A 17,541-nucleotide genomic window follows, 5' to 3' on the forward strand; every position below is an offset into this window, starting at 1 on the left:
ACCCAATCGTTTAATGAGATAAAATATAAAGATTAAATCAAGTTATGTGAAGATGAGGTAAAATAAAAGAGTAAAAATGTGTATGTAAATAATGTAAAATAGTTTATTTTAATTAAGAAATAACTCATCCTCATTTTTTTTCAATTGTATTACTTGGTTAACCAAGTATATAATGAAGTAAATAAAGTTTTAATGTATATTTAAAAATGTATACTTTAGAAATAGTTTTTATTGCATTACTTACAATAAATCAAATTGCCAATTAATAAATGAGACCCAGACAAAAATCATTAAAATGAAAAAATTATCATTTAAATATATTGGATTATTTGTAGATGAGGTAAAAAAAAAGGAAGAACATGGTCATAAAATGTTAAATTGTTCATTTTAACTAAAATAGCTCGTCCTTTTTTAAATTGTATTATTCATAGTTAATTAGGTTAGAATTAACCATTTATTTCATTAAATGAATAAAAGTTTTAACCTTTAGTTCAAGATTTTTACTGTATTTTACAAATACTTTACCGTTTTTTTTTAAACAATAAATCAACTAGCCAATTATATCACGAGAAAGGAATACAAAAAATTGAATAATCAAGAAATACATTTTAACCAACTTTAGAAAATAAAAACAGTTGCGAATGCAACAAACATTACAAGACTTTTGGAAATGTTCAGTGGGCCGGATTAAACAATTAATAATTTGCCCACGCCTGAGTTATACTGTGACAATGCTTCGCTTGCGATTCCCAGCACAAGAGAGCAAGTGGCGCGCCTTGGTGTCGCCATAGCAACCATCTGGATGAGGCTTGAATGAACAAGTCCCTCAGGTCAAGGTCTATAAATAGCCGTGAAACAATAACATCTAAGAATATGATTTGTGTAGAAAGAGGAGATAAGTATTTTAAATGTCTCTTAATTTGGGAATATTGTAAGGGAGATGTGGGAATATTGTGAACATGAAAAATATTTCCTAAATATTAAATCTTAAGTCTTGAATGAGCTTAACAGTTTGAAGTTGGAATTGTTTGACACAGTTGAGAAATATGGAAGTGCAAAAATGTCTGCATTGATTTGGGAACTTTGTTGATATTGCCCCCTTGTGGCCAAGGCGCATATAAGAGAGGGAGCAGCACAATGTCCACTGAATTGAAGGGTTAAAAAAAAAAGGTTTAATTATTTACATTCAATTTATTTGTTTTTATTGTTATGTTTTTATGAAATACGATATTATCAAGTGTTATTGGTTTAAAAAAAAAAAATCTCAAGGCACGACTGTTGTGTATTTTAAAGAGTAATGTCAATTTTTGGGGAGCAGAATCGCACGTAGTATAATAAAGGCGGCGACGTACTGCGATGCATTGCCTCATGATGCACGACTGCTTCATTCGTCCCGGCCCGCCGAACTTCTTCATGTCCTTGCAGAAGTGGCACTCGCCGCACTCGGTCCGCACGCAGGCCTCGCACTTGCGGCAGCGAGTGCGCCTCCTCCTGGCGCTCGACGCGCCGCCGCGGCCCGCCGGGACCTTGAGGGCCGACGCCGGTGAGGCCGCCATCTTGGGCTTGGGTCTGTGGGGAGGCCGCGCCTGAGGGCCAGAGAACATTGATCCATTAATCAATCAGATTTACGTTCCGGACTCCAGGACCAGGCATAGACAATCGGGAGACGAAATAGTTCAAGCTTTTTGTACAAACTTTTGTACTACAAGGACCATATGATTTTAAAATAATTTTTGGTCCATGTTTATAAAAAAAAAAAAAAAAAAAAAAAAACGTGTTACTCAAACATGGCAAATTGTTATATATGAGAATAATAATTCATTTCCTTGTTTTAATGTTTGTATTTATAGTTATCCGGTAAATGGATTATCACAAATCGACCGATTATTTAATCAAATGTAAAATATTAAATGGCATATGAAAAAATATTTTACAAATGTATTTTCTTTTATTGTTTACAATAAATTGACTGAGCAATAAGTGAATCACATTAATTGGGGGGAAAAAGCTTATGTATATGTAAAATTCTTTATTTTACAAATGTTATCTTGTCTATTTACAATAAATAAATTAACATGTAAGGTTTTTTTATATGTACATGTACAATTATTTATTTTGCTATTATATATTTTATTTCTTATGTTGCTATTTTATTTACAATAAAGAACCTTATCAATTAATTTATAAAAACAAATTCATTATTTATGTCTACATAAATCTGTTTATTTTACAATATTTTTGCTTTTATTCAAATAAATTCACTGTACATTTAATAAAATAGATGGAAAAAAATGGTTAAGGTATATGTAAAAAATTTTATTTTCCCATTTTATTAAAGTATATAAATTCACCAATTTTTAAATAGCATAAAAAAGGTAAACATGTAAAATAGTTTATTGTACTATTTATTTTATCATATACAATAAATAAATTACTGTAAAAAATATTAAATGTACAGTATATGTAAATTGTGTATTTTATTACATTTATTGTATTATTTACAACCAATAAATTGACAAATTACTTAGTAAAGAGGACTTTTAAAAAATCAATTAATAAACGTACTATATGTATTCTTTAGTTTACCAATTATTGTATTATTTATAATAAATACATTAGCCCAAAAATGTAATAAAAATAAAACGTTTTGGTTTTTTTGCATGTTTTTTTTTAAAGTGGAGTTTAAAACAATATTAAAAGGAAGCTAGCTATGGAAGCACACAATATTACGGAGCAACACTCCTCCCGGGCTGAAACAGGAGTTCAGAACATTTTGAGATTCTACCGTCGCGCTGATAACAATGAACAAATTAATTGCTGGTCAATTCTCCTCTGGTATTTTGAACAAAAAGGTGCAGAGGTGGAAGATGAAGCGAAAGAAGAGATCCATCAAGACGCTCCCCGGAGGCGTCGTCCACATTTAGCTCCTCACTTACTTGCGTGTTTCGACTTCAAAGAGGAAGTAGACGCACGTTTGCTACGTTTTCGACTCTCTGGCAGCCATTATTGCGCGTTACTGGGGGAAGGAGGGCTTACATTTACAACGGCGTGCGTTAAACGTGCTCCATTTTTACAGCTGGGTAATGGAGACGCCTTTGATCTCGGTGGTTATTGATCCAAATGTATTCTTCGCTCTGGTGCCAAACAACATGGCTGCTCGTGCAACACGCTAAAGACAATACAATACAGCGGATAAAACAAACAGTTCTGGTATCTTTTCTTTCTTCCCCTCGGTTGCTTTTTATTCTTGCATCCTTCCTTCGTACAGTGCATATACAAAGTCTACACACGCCTTTCCGCCATTTAAGTGCTTCTGATTCACCGCAAATAAAGTTCTACTATCCTTGTTGCCTCTCTTCGTTCCGTCCTTCCTTACTTTCAGAGGATCCTTCTCTTTCCTTCCATCCATCCCTCTATCCACTCTCCTTCATTACATTTTTCCTCCCTTCCTTCTTTCCTTTCTGACTGTCCTAGTTTAACTTGTTTCATCCATATTTCCTTCTTATCTTAAACCCTTTCTCCCTTCTTTCATCTTTCCTTCCATCGCATGATTCTTTCTTTCCTTCCTTCCTTTTTATAGCATACTTCCTTCCTACCTTTAATCCTTCCCTACCTCCAATGTTCCACCTCTTTCCCTCCATTCCTTTCTTCCATCACCATCCTGCCTCGTTTTTTTCCTCCCTTCATACTGGCTTCTTCTTTCCATCCTTCCTTTCATGCCATTGTCGCTTCCTTTTGTCCGACCATCCTTCCTTCCACTCTTCTTTCCTTGTATCATCCTTCCATTCACACGTCATTTTTCCCCCTCTGTTCCTTTTATCTTCCTTTCATACAATGCCAGTTGCCATCCTTCCATCCTCCCTACCTACCATTTCCCCTGCTTAAAAGCATCCTAGTTTCCTTCCTTTCTTGCATCTATCCCTCCTTTTCATCCTTCCTTGCTTCCATGCTTCCTCCCATCGCTCTTCCCTCCCTTCCTTCATTCCATCCTCCCCTCCCTTTTTTTAAGTTCATTTAGAATGCGTATCCCTTCTTTTGGTCCACCGTGTATGTATACTGTACACGATTGTATACAGTACATGGGTGCAATTGCATTGAAGGTTATAAAGAAGAAGAAAAAACAAAGATGTCAGCTCTTAGAAATCAAGATCCGGTGTCGGTCGGTGCAGATGTAATCCCCCCCCCCTCCCCTCCCACGTCAGCATAGCAACAGCCCAGTTCTGACACACATGCACACAGGCACACACACACAGAACCAATAAGATCTTGTATTGACACAATGAAAGAGAGAAGCACAGCACGGTACATTATTCTAATACAGTACTGGTGTGAAATACAGGGAGCAGTCATATGCGAGGTTACCCGACGGGATTAGTGGGAGATACTGTATGGGATGTAATCTGGCCCCGTCTGGATCGGAGGGGTTTCAAAAGGGGATTAAAGGTGGGGAAGGCTGTTCCACAAGAATAGACTGGAAACACCGGGAACAGGAATATTGGCAAAAATCAAAAATACAGTCAGCACAGCAAAAAAAAAATACACAAAACACTGAATCGCGTTTTTGAGGGCTCAACATGCCCCCAAAACTCGCAATTTTTTCCAAAAGTAGATATCCTGGTAAAAAAAAAATTGTATTGCATTCCAGGGGTTCAGAATATAACCGTCCCCAAAACTCACTCAATAGCGGCCCCTGGAAAAAATGTTTTGTCCCTATCACTTGTCTCACCAACAGACACAAAATCTCTTATCATAACAGGACGCACTATCCCCAGGTCCCTATCCCCACGTTCAACATTGTAGTATCTGTGATTTTGAGTGTGTGTGGCTTTAAAAGGCTTTGGGCCTGGCCTGGTGAGTTAAGTGTACATCAGTAAGAATGTATTTATTAAAATACAACATTTTTATCACAATTGGAAAACATAATAGCGTTATCAAGTATGGGTATTCAGTATCGGCGAGTGCTGAAATATAAATTCCACGGTGCCTTGAGATACAAGTGACTCGACTTACGAGTTTTGTGAGATACGAACCGTCATTCGGCCGATTTTTATTTTTTTGGCTTTTACTTGTGAGTCCAAACTTAAGGTGCAAACGCTGTATGGTGGCATTTCAAGTTGTGTATTGAAAACGTCTTCTTAAGAACGGGCTCACTAGCTTAATGCTAAGATATGATGGGAATCGCCATTGACATGCTAACGGTTTGCATTGATCGCTGCAATGTATATTTGAACACAAATGGTGGAGCAACACATGTAGACAGATAATACAACAACACTAACAGGCATATATTCTATATCATCTATGCCAGTGGTTCTTAACATGGGTTCGATTGAACCCCAGGGGTTCGGTGAGGCAGTCGCTGGGGTTCAACCGAGGACTCGACACACACCGTGTGTGCGTGCGTGCATGTATCCTTTTTAGACTGCATTGCGAATGCCGTGTTTATGCCGTTCAAAACGCAACGCTGTGTCAAGGTGGGCGTTTACCATTGCGGCGCAGCTCCTCGAGTTGAAATGCTTTGGTTTTTTTTTTTAAACTATCTTTATTTAACATTTCAACGATACACTTGAGTAGAATTGCTGTGGCGTCAGACAGCGCATCCAATAATAAAAAAGAGCCCAAAATATTTACTCTTAGCTATGAACCCTTTTCGAGAATTGTAGAAATAACAAAGAAAAGGAACAGATTTCGTTGTGAATTATCACAAGGGTAAGAACCACTGATCTATGCAAAATGCCTTATATTACAGCATCTTACTGAGTCACACGTACAGCAGCAGTAGAAGTACTATTCTTCTTTGATTGTGTCTTCATGACTGTATTATACTGCCTCCTGGTGTCCAAGGCGGGCACAACAGAAAGAGCAGCACAATGAATTGAATTGCAGCATTAAATCATGATGCATAAACTGTTTAATTCTTTGCATTCTATTCAAGTATTATACTCTATGTTTTTTAAAGTACAATAACATAGAGTGCTATTTTTCCATATTAAAAAAATTTTTTTTTGTTTTTTGGGTGGGGAGGCCGGAACGGATTAAAGGCATTTCCACTCATTTTAATGGGGAAATAATGATTTGCTATTCATTTTGAGTTAAGAGCGTGGTCACGTAATAAATTTAACTCTTACCATAAGCCACCACTGTACTTGTCCTCGGTCTCCATAAAAGGTGAATCTGGGCATCCCTATTTCAAATTATACTGCGGATGCCCGATCCACGGCTCGCGCACCGCAGTCTGAGAACCAATGCTCTAAATGGAATAAACATCCTGATTGACTCACTAGGCAACAAAACAATATTGTCATTGTCACTGTTTGTTACAAAGCTGGACCAAAGGTCCTCTTTGTGTGTGTGTGTCATGTCACGCCGATAACCCGAAACGCAACAAAAATACATAAGAACGAATGTACTGTTTGCACAGGAAATTGTATCCCTTTGCTTCACAACCAATCGCAGCCCTCTGGCTCTCAGCTAAACAAACACTCTTATGGAGGGATTTATCACACTGAAACACACACAGCAAACCTGTGACAAAAAAAAAAAAAAAAAAAAGAAGACCAGCAAAGTGAATTTAATCAATGTGTTTATCCTCAGGTAGCTCAGGCTTCCCGCAGCGCCGCAAGGCTGCTGCATGCACGCATGCATTGCTCGGGTGGCCTCCTCACTACACAAGCCTGCCTGAAAGAGGGGAGTACATGGTGGGGGAGCGTGCGGGGGGCGGGGGCGGGGTGGGGGCTAACCTGCTCCGAGTCGGAGTCGTAGTCCTCATCGTCGGCGCTGAGCGACATGGCCATGGCGGCTTTTTCACACGCTGTCCACTGCGCGACCAAACGACATGGCTGCGCTCTCCTCCTCACTACCACGCTTACAATACCACCAGCAGATGTCGGCAACACAAGAACAGCCTGCCTCATTAACATTGGAGGGAAGGGGGGGGGCGGTTGATGGACGGCCAATGGGAGGCCAGCGTTCATCTGAATCGCACGTGGTGTACGCCCTCATCCAATCAGGAGAGGAGGTTCGCTGAGATTCATGATTATCACACGGAGCCAATAGAGACAGATGGTATCTCATTGCAAATGGCAATACACACAGATACATTTATTTTATTTTTTTTTGTCTCATGAAAAATACAACTTTATTATCCAAATTTTTTATGCGTTATTTATTTTTTTTAAATCTCACTTATCTAAAAATTATATGAGTTTATTCTGGTAAAATTACAACTTTTGACTGAAACGATACAACTTTTTCACGAAAAAATAAAATTTTATTCTCCTAATTTAGCATTTGTTTAAATTTAATAACTACAACTTTTTAACTCCACAGTTTTTCCTCATCATATCATTTCTTATTAAAATATAAGTCTTTTTACCATAAAAAAACTTTATTCTTATTATTTTCTATTTTATTTTAAATTTGAATTTATTATTGCCATAACACAACTTTTTACCTAAAAAGTACAACTTTATTCTCATAATATTACTATTTTATAGACCTAAAAATTTGACTTTACAAATCTAAAATAAATATGACTGTTCTTGCAAAATTAACTCTTTTTCTGAAAGAAACTCTAAGACATGACTTCTCTAAATATTTTTAACTTTCTTCTCCTAATATTAAGATCTTTTTTACATCTAAAAACTGACTTTTGAGCTTGAAAACGTCTACTTAATATCATTTTCAAAATACATAAAACTGTGACATTCTATGGTAAAACAAAACAAACAAAAAAGTTTATTCTCATAATATTCCGACATTTCTTGAAAAATAATTCCCCAAAAAATATGACTGTCTAAATTTTACAACTTAAAAAGATGACTTTTTACTCTTTCCCAATGAATTTCGTCTTGTAATACAACTTTTTAGACTTAATAATACAACTTTATGCTCGTAATTTTATTAGTTTTAATCCAAAAATATTACGCAATCTAAAATAAATGTGATTTTATTGTTGTTGGTTTTTCCATTTTTGTCTATTAGTTTTAAAAAAATATATGATTTCTTACCGAAAACAAATATGATTTGATTGTAATATTAACCTTTTTCTGAAGAAAATACATCTTTATTCTTGTAATATTGTGCCTTTTTTTCCTAAAAAAAATCCATGCCTTTTTACTCCATTTATTTCTAACCTATCCAACTTTCTTATCATAATATTACGATTTGTTTTCAATCTAAAAACTACAACTTCTTTCTTTTATCTTTAAAAAAAAAAGTCTTTTTATTCTAGTAATACTCCAAACTATTTCTGGAAGAGATACAACTTTATAGCTTGAAAAATAATTGTCACTACTTTTTATTTATCTTTATTAATAAGGAGTCAAAATGGGAGGCGTTTCAGCAGCCAATGGGAGGCCAGCGTACATCTGAGTACGCGTACGGGGTGTACGCCCTCCTCCAATGCGGAGAGGAGCTTCACCGATATTCATGACTATCACACAGTGCCAATAGAGGCAGATGGCATCGCATTGCAAAAAGGCAAACATAGGCGCATGCACACACAATCACAACCACGCGCGCGCGCACACACACACACACACTCACACACACACACACACACACACACACACACACAGAGAGGCCTGGTGAGCAGCAGGTGGTCTTTATGTCCTTACATCATATTCTCAAGATAAATCACATAAAGTGATGCTATTTTTATGTCCAGGTATGTAGATTGAAGCAGAAGACGGAAGAATGCAATGGGAGTGAAAGCAATGACACACCAGTGGCATAAAACACACTTCATTCTTGTTATATTATAATATACAATATATTATATTATATTTTTTGGGGGGGAAAAAAGACTTTTTTTTTTTTTTTTTTTTTTACTTTATATTTGTAATCTGATTTATTGCTAGAACAAAATGCAACTTTATTCTGGCAATATGAATATTTATTTCAATTTTTAAAAATAAACTATTGTCATAATATAATCTTATTTTTATATAAAATACACATTTTATTCTCGCAGTATTAACTCGTTTAAATCAAAAATACGACTTTGTTCTTCATGGCTCGTATTATCAGGATTTCTTTAATCAAAAAACATGGCCATTCTTATATGTTAACGGCTTTTTATTTTTTTACCCACAGAAAAGTGTTCTTGGAATATTCCAACATATTTATAAAAAAAAGAAAAAAGAGACAACTTTTATCTCCAAAAATACACCTTACTCTCGTAATATTCAGATTTATTTGTCTCATGAAAAATTTGAAAAATGCTACTTTATTCCTATTTATGACTAATCTGGAAAACTTTTTATCCTTAGGCGGGGGAATAATAGATTCCATCGAGGTGTGTATCCAGAAATGTCATTTCATTTCTTGGTTTCTCACACACACTAAAGGCCATTCCGTGCCCTCTGGTGCCTAATTGTCATCAGAGCGCACACTGCTGCTTGAAGAAAATACAGCTGGTCAGACATAGAAAAAGTCTGACAATTTGTAACTCCCCATTTTGTGAACAGTTAAGTTAACCGTTGGCAGAAGGGCGACTACAGATTTAAAAAAATAATAAAAAATGTAAATAGCTTACCTTTGTGGTTTTGTTTGGCCAGAACACAACCGGAAACCCAGTGATGGCTAACTTTGGGTCATCGTCAGCATGTTCCTTTAAGACAACCTGCAGCCACAGCAAGCAAAGACTTGATTACATTGAATACGTGACCGTGTAAAACAAGGTTTTTTTCATCTTTATTTTCTTACCTTCATTCTTGTAAAATAGCTGACTTTATTTTTTTTCTCATTCCGCGGAATATGACAACATGTTTACTTGACATGACAACTTATTTCCATGTTATTCTCGTAACGTTACAATTTACTTCTTGTGACATTATGAATATTTTGAATAATATTTGAATATTTGGTCTTTATTCATTTTTTTCTTGCATCATTCTTAACATTACGACTTTACGGTCAAAACATGAGGCAATGAGGCAAATGTTTTACGTCACTTACTAACCCTCTTTTCATTAAAAACGTTTTGGTTTTCTAACTGAAAAATACAACTTTGTATCTCAAATAATGATGACTTGATTCTTGTAAGTTTAGGGATATTTTTCTTTTGAGGAAAAAGCGCTTCCTTACCTTCATGTCTTCCAGCAGGCCTAGCGGGTTCTCCAACCGCTCCGGAATACTTTTCTTATTTTCGGGGAGCGACTCCAGCTTTTCCACCAGCCTCTTCAGTCCGTTGATTTCAAATTCTGTCAGATGAGTCCACTTATTGTGCGATTCCGAGGTCGGCGATTCGGATTGGAAGTCCGCAGGGTCGGAGACGGGACAGCAGCTGTCCTCGGAGTGGGCGGACAAGGTGGCTTTAGGGCACTGCTGGTCGGAAACCACCTGCGGTTTTTCACACGGGTCGTCCCTGAGCTGCGAATCGCACCAGTCCTCGGTCATGTCCTGACTTCTCGAGTCGGAGCCGGGGCTTCCCACGTGGGCTTTTGTCTCGTAGTCTGGAAGGACACGTGCCGAAATGAATAAATGCTACATCGGGTTTCTGCGTGGATTTGAGCAGTGACTGACAATCTATTAATGACATCACCATCATTTAGAGAGGTGGATTGGTGGAACTGGAACTGGCGGAGAAGCAGATTTGGTAGATGGATTGGGTGCATTGGTGGCTACGTGGATAGGTGTATTGGTGGAACTGATGGATTGGGAGACTTGGTGTATTTTGGAGGAATTAGTGTCTATGATGGGTTGGTGGAACTGATGGATAAGTGGTTTTGATAAATAGGTGGTATGGTGGTGGATTGGTGGATAAGTGGGCGGATGAATAGGTAGAGGATTGGTGAGGTTCTGGATTGGAAGATTGGTGGATAGGTGTATGGGTGAATTGGGTGGATTGAGTGGATCGGTGGTGGAAGGTGGCTCTATGGTGGACAGGTGTATTGGTAAAGTGAATAGGCGCATTGGTGGATTGCTATATTGGTGGAGAGCTCAATTGGTGGAGTATTGGTGGTTTGGTGTATTGGTAGTTTGGTCGTGGGTTTATGGATGGAAGGATAGATGGATGGGTACTTGGGTAGATGGGAGGTTGATAGATAGGTGGATTGGTGGGTGGAATGGTGGGAAGCTTGGTCACTGGGTAGGTAGGTGCATACTGAATATAACAAGTACTTTTAACATTATTGTCGAGGACGTATTTATCTCACACACCATGGCGTGTCGTTATACAAACACGATTGTATTTGGAAGCTTAATTGTGCTGACCCATGAGTAAAGGCTCTTTATGGATCTCCTGAGAAAGGTAGGACCGATTGGTCAGGCAGTGCATGTATCGCTCCAGGACGTACCAACACATCTCATAGTAGAAGGGGAAGCGGAACTTCGAGTGAACCTGGGGTGGGGGGTAAAAAAAAAAAAAAAAAAAAAAAAATGAAGTCATATTTTAACGTCATTTTAGCTTTTATATGTTTCCAGTGCTGACGACTCCCACCTTGGTACGGTTCTCGATCTCGTGGATGGTGAGTTGCATAGGAATGTTAAAACTGTGCAGAATGTTGCCGCCGAAGACCAGCGTGTCCTCGGGAGTGTACACCGCATGAATCCACCCTAAAACACATAAAGAAAGCACGACATGTGAGGGAGTATAAAACTACGTGATTGACACAAAAGATGAACTGAGAGATTTCTTTTTTTTTAGATTAAAACAAAATTCTGTGGTATTTTTTTCCGCAGATAAAAAGTAATATTACGTGAATTAAGTTGGCTCAAAGACTTTTACTAAGATGGTATTGTGGTAATATTCCAACTCCTTTCTTGAAAAATATGACATTTAAAATACGGTAAAAGTAGATTCTTGAAAAAAATACTACTTTTTATGTGAAAGTATACCTTTTTAGTGTTGTGAAATTACACCTTCTAAACAAATTACACATTTTTATCTAAAAAAATGACTTGATTCTTATACCATTCCAATTTTTTCTCGAAAAAAAAAAATGTATATTGAAGAAATCCAACTGTATATTCTTGTAATATTAACACTTATTTTAATGAAAAATATATATAATAATCTTGAAAAAACAACTTCACGCTTGTAAAAAAAAATAAAATACTATCACTGTCATGTGGCTATCAAGGAGTGTTTGTACCACACTAAAATGAAAAAGAAATTATATTGCGAAGTCAATGTTTTTGAGATTTCCCCCCCCATTAAAAACATATTAATATTACAAGAATAAAGTTGTAATTTTCTGACATTTTGACTTTTAAGACTTTTTTAAAATCGGGAAACATTTGACTTCCTATATATAAAAAAGATCATTTCAAAAAATTGTAAAAAAAATAAAAATAAAAAATGAGAACGTAAAATTCTACATTTTTGTAATATAATGCCTTCTTTTATAAAAAATAAAAATAAAAAAATAAAAAAAATTCCACTTCATTCTCATTATATTAAAACTTTTCAACTAAAAAATACAACTTTATTCTCATGACATTTTTTTTTTGTTTTCATGCATCTCATACTCTCATTCCTTGTTGTTAAGCTGCTATATTTCAATAATGGTGTGCTTGTTAAAAAATTGGAACCCACCAGACGGGATGAAGAAGGTGTATCCCTGCTTGAGCTCCACCCTCTGGCATCCGTCAGCGCGATCTCCCAGGAAGACATCGCTCTGTTTGCCTGACAGCACCCAGTCCTCGTACAGAGCCAGGTTGTGGAGTGTCGGGGGCACCAGCCAGAACACCTGAGGGCAAACACTTGACACTCTCAAACATCGTCAACCGATGGCAACAACATTCCAAATGACGACTTTTTATCTTGTGTTGTTTTTACAATACAGTAACTTAAACAATAGTTACAAAGTATTACCCTTGAATGTCGATTTCCAAACTATTCATCTATCAATTTGTTGTCTATGTAATAATATATGGAGGCGATTCAATATTATATGATTTCAAAATCTTAACGGCTCTCTGAGAGAATCCATAACTACAATGTTTCCTGCGACACAAATGAGTTTTCTCAAATCTAAAAAATATGGGTTTATTCTCATAATATTACAACATTTCTCTCGAGTAGACACGGCTTTTATCTTGAAAAGGATGGTTGCCATGACGACACCATTGCATACATACTTTTTGCCCCTTGAAGACATGATACCACACAGAGGTTCCCCCGAAATCGATGTGGAAGTCCGTATAGCAGCCCTTCACGCTCATTAAACAATACCTATGATAGAAAAGACAAATATAGACATACAGGGTAAACATACGCTGGAAATGGCGCCAAGCTTAGAAAGGGATGGAAATTGAAGAGTGATGAAGTCCCCAAGGGGCCATTAATAATTCAGTCATCAGGCAGAATGCGAGTTAGATGAGATGAGCCTTAATTTTATTGGAGAGACACTCAGGAGGAAGCAGAAAAGAACATAACCGAAGGGATTATTTAAACAGCGTTACGCCGAGCGAGCCTGTAGAGACGACTAAAAATACATCAAATACTGCGGAATGTTCTCCATGTTCCCCGCCCACAACATTAGGTACACATCAGATGCAAAATATATGTTTCAATACTTAAAAGTTAATGGTTTAAATTACTGTAAAAAAACTTAAAAAGAAAAACATGTTGCAAATGGCCATTCAGTGTACCATCCACTTCAGAAAATCACATTATTCAAATGATCATTCTTTGGAATGAATAATACATACAAAGTGGCTTTCAAGCAGTGTCTCTGTGTTTGAACAAGCGATGATAGGAAAAAAGGCAAAGCTAATTGTGCACCCGGCAGGCAGAAAGTGGATCGATATAAAAATAAAATAATAATAATAATAACGGACTAACTAACAAACAAACAAACAGATGAATAAATAAAAAGATGTGGAAGGGTGGAAAAGTGCTGCCTTCGCAACAATCACGAGCACTACTAAGAGAAGGTGGAGAGGACCAACTCGTTCATTTTGGAGCTCTCCAGTCAGCCTACCTTTGTACTTTGGGATATTTCATCTCCGAGATCATGTTGGTGCCTTCTGTTTGGCTCTGCTTTAGATACGAAGGCCACATGTTGTCCACCCAGTCCACCTGATCAATCTGGGAATGTTCAAAATAGGCAACACTCGCTTTTTTTTCTCATTCAAGTCATCAAATGATCAAAAGATACGACTTTCAGTGTTGAAAAAACAAACGACTATATACTCATATTCCAATTTCTTTCTTAGAAAAAAGTAAAAAAAAAAAAAGTAACTTAGTATCTGGAAAAGCATTAAACTTTATTCTCATAAAATTACAACTTTTTTTTCCTGTTAAAAATGACGACTTTATCCTTCTGATATAACAACTTATTTTTCTTTGAAAAAAAATACAACTTTATTCTCATATGATTTTGAATCCCCCCCCCCAAAAAAATAAAAAAATAATTATTTTAGCAACAATGGGACGGTTTGCCGTCCAAAAAGAATTATGACTTTTTATCTTGCAAAATGAGACTTTTTTTTTTCTCATGATGGTATGACCTTTTTGGGAGGAAATTATGACATTAATTTATTCTCGGAATATTACTTTTTGTGTTTTATCTTGAAAAACATTCCTTTGTTTTTTTTATCATTTTTTGACTGGTTAATCTAAAATGTAAGACTTTATTCTTGTATTGCAATTTTTTACAACAATTTTCTTGTCTTCTTAACTAAAAAAAAAAACTGACTTAGTTTAAATATCGCTTAAAAAAATACTATTTATATTGGAAAAAAAATCTCACTTTTTTCTCACAAATGTTTATTTTTCTCAAATACTATCTCTGGAAACAATATGTTTTATCTTGAAAATAATTTGACTTGATTCTAATAATATGACAAACACTGTCTCGAAAATATACCACTTTGTACACATCAGATTGAGACTTTATTCCATCTAAAAATTCTTATTATTATGAGATTATTTTAATCAGAAAAACACAACTAAATCCACCTGAGTCACCTGCGAGCGTTCAAAACTTTCATCGCGACATAAAGGAGAGTGACGTACCACGGTGGGTCTCTTGATGAGGTTCTCCAGCTTGGTGTGGCTGAACTCCAAGCTGATCACGTTGAACAGCTTGTCCCGCTCTTCCTCCGGCGTCTCGTAGTAGCGCACAAACTGGGCCATGCTCATTTCCGAGCCTTTCTGAGTGCTCACGTCCATCACGTCCACCGAGCGACGGCTGCCTGTGAGTGAGAATCAATACAGGAGGATTATCAGTAAAAGTTAACATAACACTGAACCCCGTTTTTGTCCACGGGGTAAACATTCCAGGCCCACTCGCAGAATCCATGATATAGACCGTATAAAATTGGATCACTTCTACACGCATTTAAACTTATAGATATGAGCAAAATGAAAAGACTCGCTCGCACAGTTCCCCATATAAGAGGCAGAGCGTGCTTGCTTCAAGCTGTTTATTTCCAGTGACCTGTAAAACTGACATGTGAAACAAAAACAAAAACAAACATTGTATATGTAAACACCAAAATGTTCAACTATACCATATAATTTTGCCTAACGAAAGTCTGCTAGCTTAATGCTAGCATATAGTGCGAAACTGCGTAGTTGGGCTAACTACTTTTTTTTATTTAGCACAGTAAAAATAAACCTATAAAAAACTGCTACTTGAACACACACGAAGCAGCAAACAGGCATGTATTCTTTTTGCTCTGTGGGTACAATGACAATACAATACTTTTTTGGGGACAACAGCTTTATCCCGCAGTCCCAAATGTATGCCAAAATGAGTCAATAATAGAATTTCACTTACCGACTAAGCCTTTGATTTCCGACACCGTGAATTCCGGATCGGGCATTCTGTGCACATTTAAACAGACCAATTTTTTGCTCAGTTAATAGTAGAAAAGAGTGCATTCAGTAGAAAATAACCAGATGAGCACTTACATGATCCCAAGTCCTTCCTTCTCTTTGAAAATAAGTGGAACCTTTAGGGCGTCCCGTTGCACATATTCATATGTGAAGTCTGGATGAGACAATGATTGAAAATAATTAAAAAAATAAACCGACAGCGTGAGAGCGTGTTGACGCTTTTTACCTTTGGCTTCCATGACGCGCACAAAGTTGGCGGCGTAGTTGTCGCTGGCCAGCTTGTCCTCCACGTTGAATCCCCTGATGTTGACCATCTCCTCCACGTCAGACAGGTCCTCGTTCTCGTCGTACAGCCGCCGGCAGATGGAGCGCTGTCCATTTTCAAAACACACGCTTTAGTTTGTGTACATACAAATTAACTTGCCTCGTAGAATATCGTTCATACACTAGTGATCGAATGCTCGTTATTTCATCGCTTTTTTTTTTTTTTTTTACCACTACGACAATAGTATTAAACTTACGTTTATGGTGTAAATGTACAAATACATGACAAATGTGACTCTTTCTGGGGTTGTGCTCAAATTTACAACCAACACTTAACTGTGATATCCAGAATACACATTCAACCTCTCGTTTTTTTTTGTTCTTCTGAATTTTGACATCATGAAAGAAAACAAGCAGGACCTTCTAAATTCTATTGTTCTTGAAAAAGTACTTTTTTTAAATGACTTTTTTTTTTTTGTAGCTCAACTTTTTTACTCAAAAATATGGCATTAAATTTGTGTAATATTCCAACTTTTTCCTAAAAAGATGTCTGTTAAATAAATATGATTATTTGATAACAACGTTTTCTACCACTACAAAACTTTTATTGAAAAACATATTTGATTATTCCCATAACATTATGATCTTTTCTAAACAAAATAAAGTATACAACTTTATTCGGAAAAAAAGAGCAAGACACTAATCTCCCGAAATTTGACTTACTCTTTTAATATTGCAACTTTTTTCTTGTGAAAAAAACTGACTTGATTCCTGTAAAATTACATTAAAAATAAAAGCCTGACTTTATTCTTGAAAAAGACCTTTTAATCTTGAAAAATGTGACTTGAATCTTGTATTCTATTCTATACCTTTGTGCTTCTTTTTAGTATTTTATTTTACGTGTTCAAACGTAAAAAAAATAATAATAAATACATTAAAATAAATAAATAACACATACATTGGTGCCTTGTGTAACACTGAACATAGTTAGTGTCACATTTTATTAAACTTGTCAGTGCTGTGACGTAGCAGTGATACTGAGGTGAGTACCACTACTAGTACAACAAACTACAACCACTACTAGTGGTAGTTCTACTAGCGCACGGTACTAGCGCTCGGCTAACTAATTAGCTCCAAGCCTCTCCCCTTTCCTCGGGCAAACGTAGCCATGGCTCGCGGTTACCCACCAGCCGGCGGCCGGACTCGGCACACCTTTCCCCGGCCTGAGCCATCGCCTGCTAAGGGGGGAGTCTCTTCCACTCGTTCAGCCTCGAAACAGCATCTCCGCGCGTAGCACGTAGCACGCTTCACAGCTCCAAAACAAGGGAACCATGTTTTTGTGTGTTACGTCACCGCCAGGAACCAAAACATTGGTGGATCGCGTCACTTTTTTCTCTCTCTCTCTCTCTCTGAAAACTCGTATACAACTGTTAATTTGAAGACGGTAGTGGAAAACATTAATATCTTTTTGTTGTTGTTGTTGT

General features: G+C 36.7%; 1 protein-coding gene across 5 annotated transcripts in view; it reads right to left on the bottom strand.

Moving 5' to 3' along the window:
• LOC133465232 (lysine-specific demethylase 2B-like) overlaps positions 1 to 17,426 on the bottom strand; it is a 29,139-nt gene extending 11,713 nt beyond the window's left edge. For 4 of the 5 annotated variants that reach the window (XM_061747791.1, XM_061747790.1, XM_061747789.1 and 1 more), the window contains exons 1-13: positions 17,245 to 17,426; positions 16,020 to 16,164; positions 15,869 to 15,947; positions 15,735 to 15,781; positions 14,969 to 15,147; positions 13,932 to 14,038; positions 13,087 to 13,180; positions 12,542 to 12,695; positions 11,444 to 11,559; positions 11,218 to 11,344; positions 10,090 to 10,457; positions 9,539 to 9,625; positions 1,353 to 1,586 (exon numbers count right to left, since the gene is read on the bottom strand). In XM_061747791.1, the coding sequence (XP_061603775.1) occupies positions 1,353 to 1,586; positions 9,539 to 9,625; positions 10,090 to 10,457; positions 11,218 to 11,344; positions 11,444 to 11,559; positions 12,542 to 12,695; positions 13,087 to 13,180; positions 13,932 to 14,038; positions 14,969 to 15,147; positions 15,735 to 15,781; positions 15,869 to 15,947; positions 16,020 to 16,164; positions 17,245 to 17,289 (1,782 nt within the window). In that variant the 5' untranslated portion in view covers positions 17,290 to 17,426. Of the gene's footprint in view, positions 1 to 1,352; positions 1,587 to 9,538; positions 9,626 to 10,089; positions 10,458 to 11,217; positions 11,345 to 11,443; positions 11,560 to 12,541; positions 12,696 to 13,086; positions 13,181 to 13,931; positions 14,039 to 14,968; positions 15,148 to 15,734; positions 15,782 to 15,868; positions 15,948 to 16,019; positions 16,165 to 17,244 lie in introns of those variants that run through there. The other variant, XM_061747792.1, reaches the window with a different exon arrangement.
• Positions 17,427 to 17,541: the final 115 nt, after the last annotated feature.

This window comes from Phyllopteryx taeniolatus, chromosome 15, assembly GCF_024500385.1.
Source record: "Phyllopteryx taeniolatus isolate TA_2022b chromosome 15, UOR_Ptae_1.2, whole genome shotgun sequence".
In the NCBI taxonomy this organism is placed as follows: domain Eukaryota; kingdom Metazoa; phylum Chordata; class Actinopteri; order Syngnathiformes; family Syngnathidae; genus Phyllopteryx; species Phyllopteryx taeniolatus.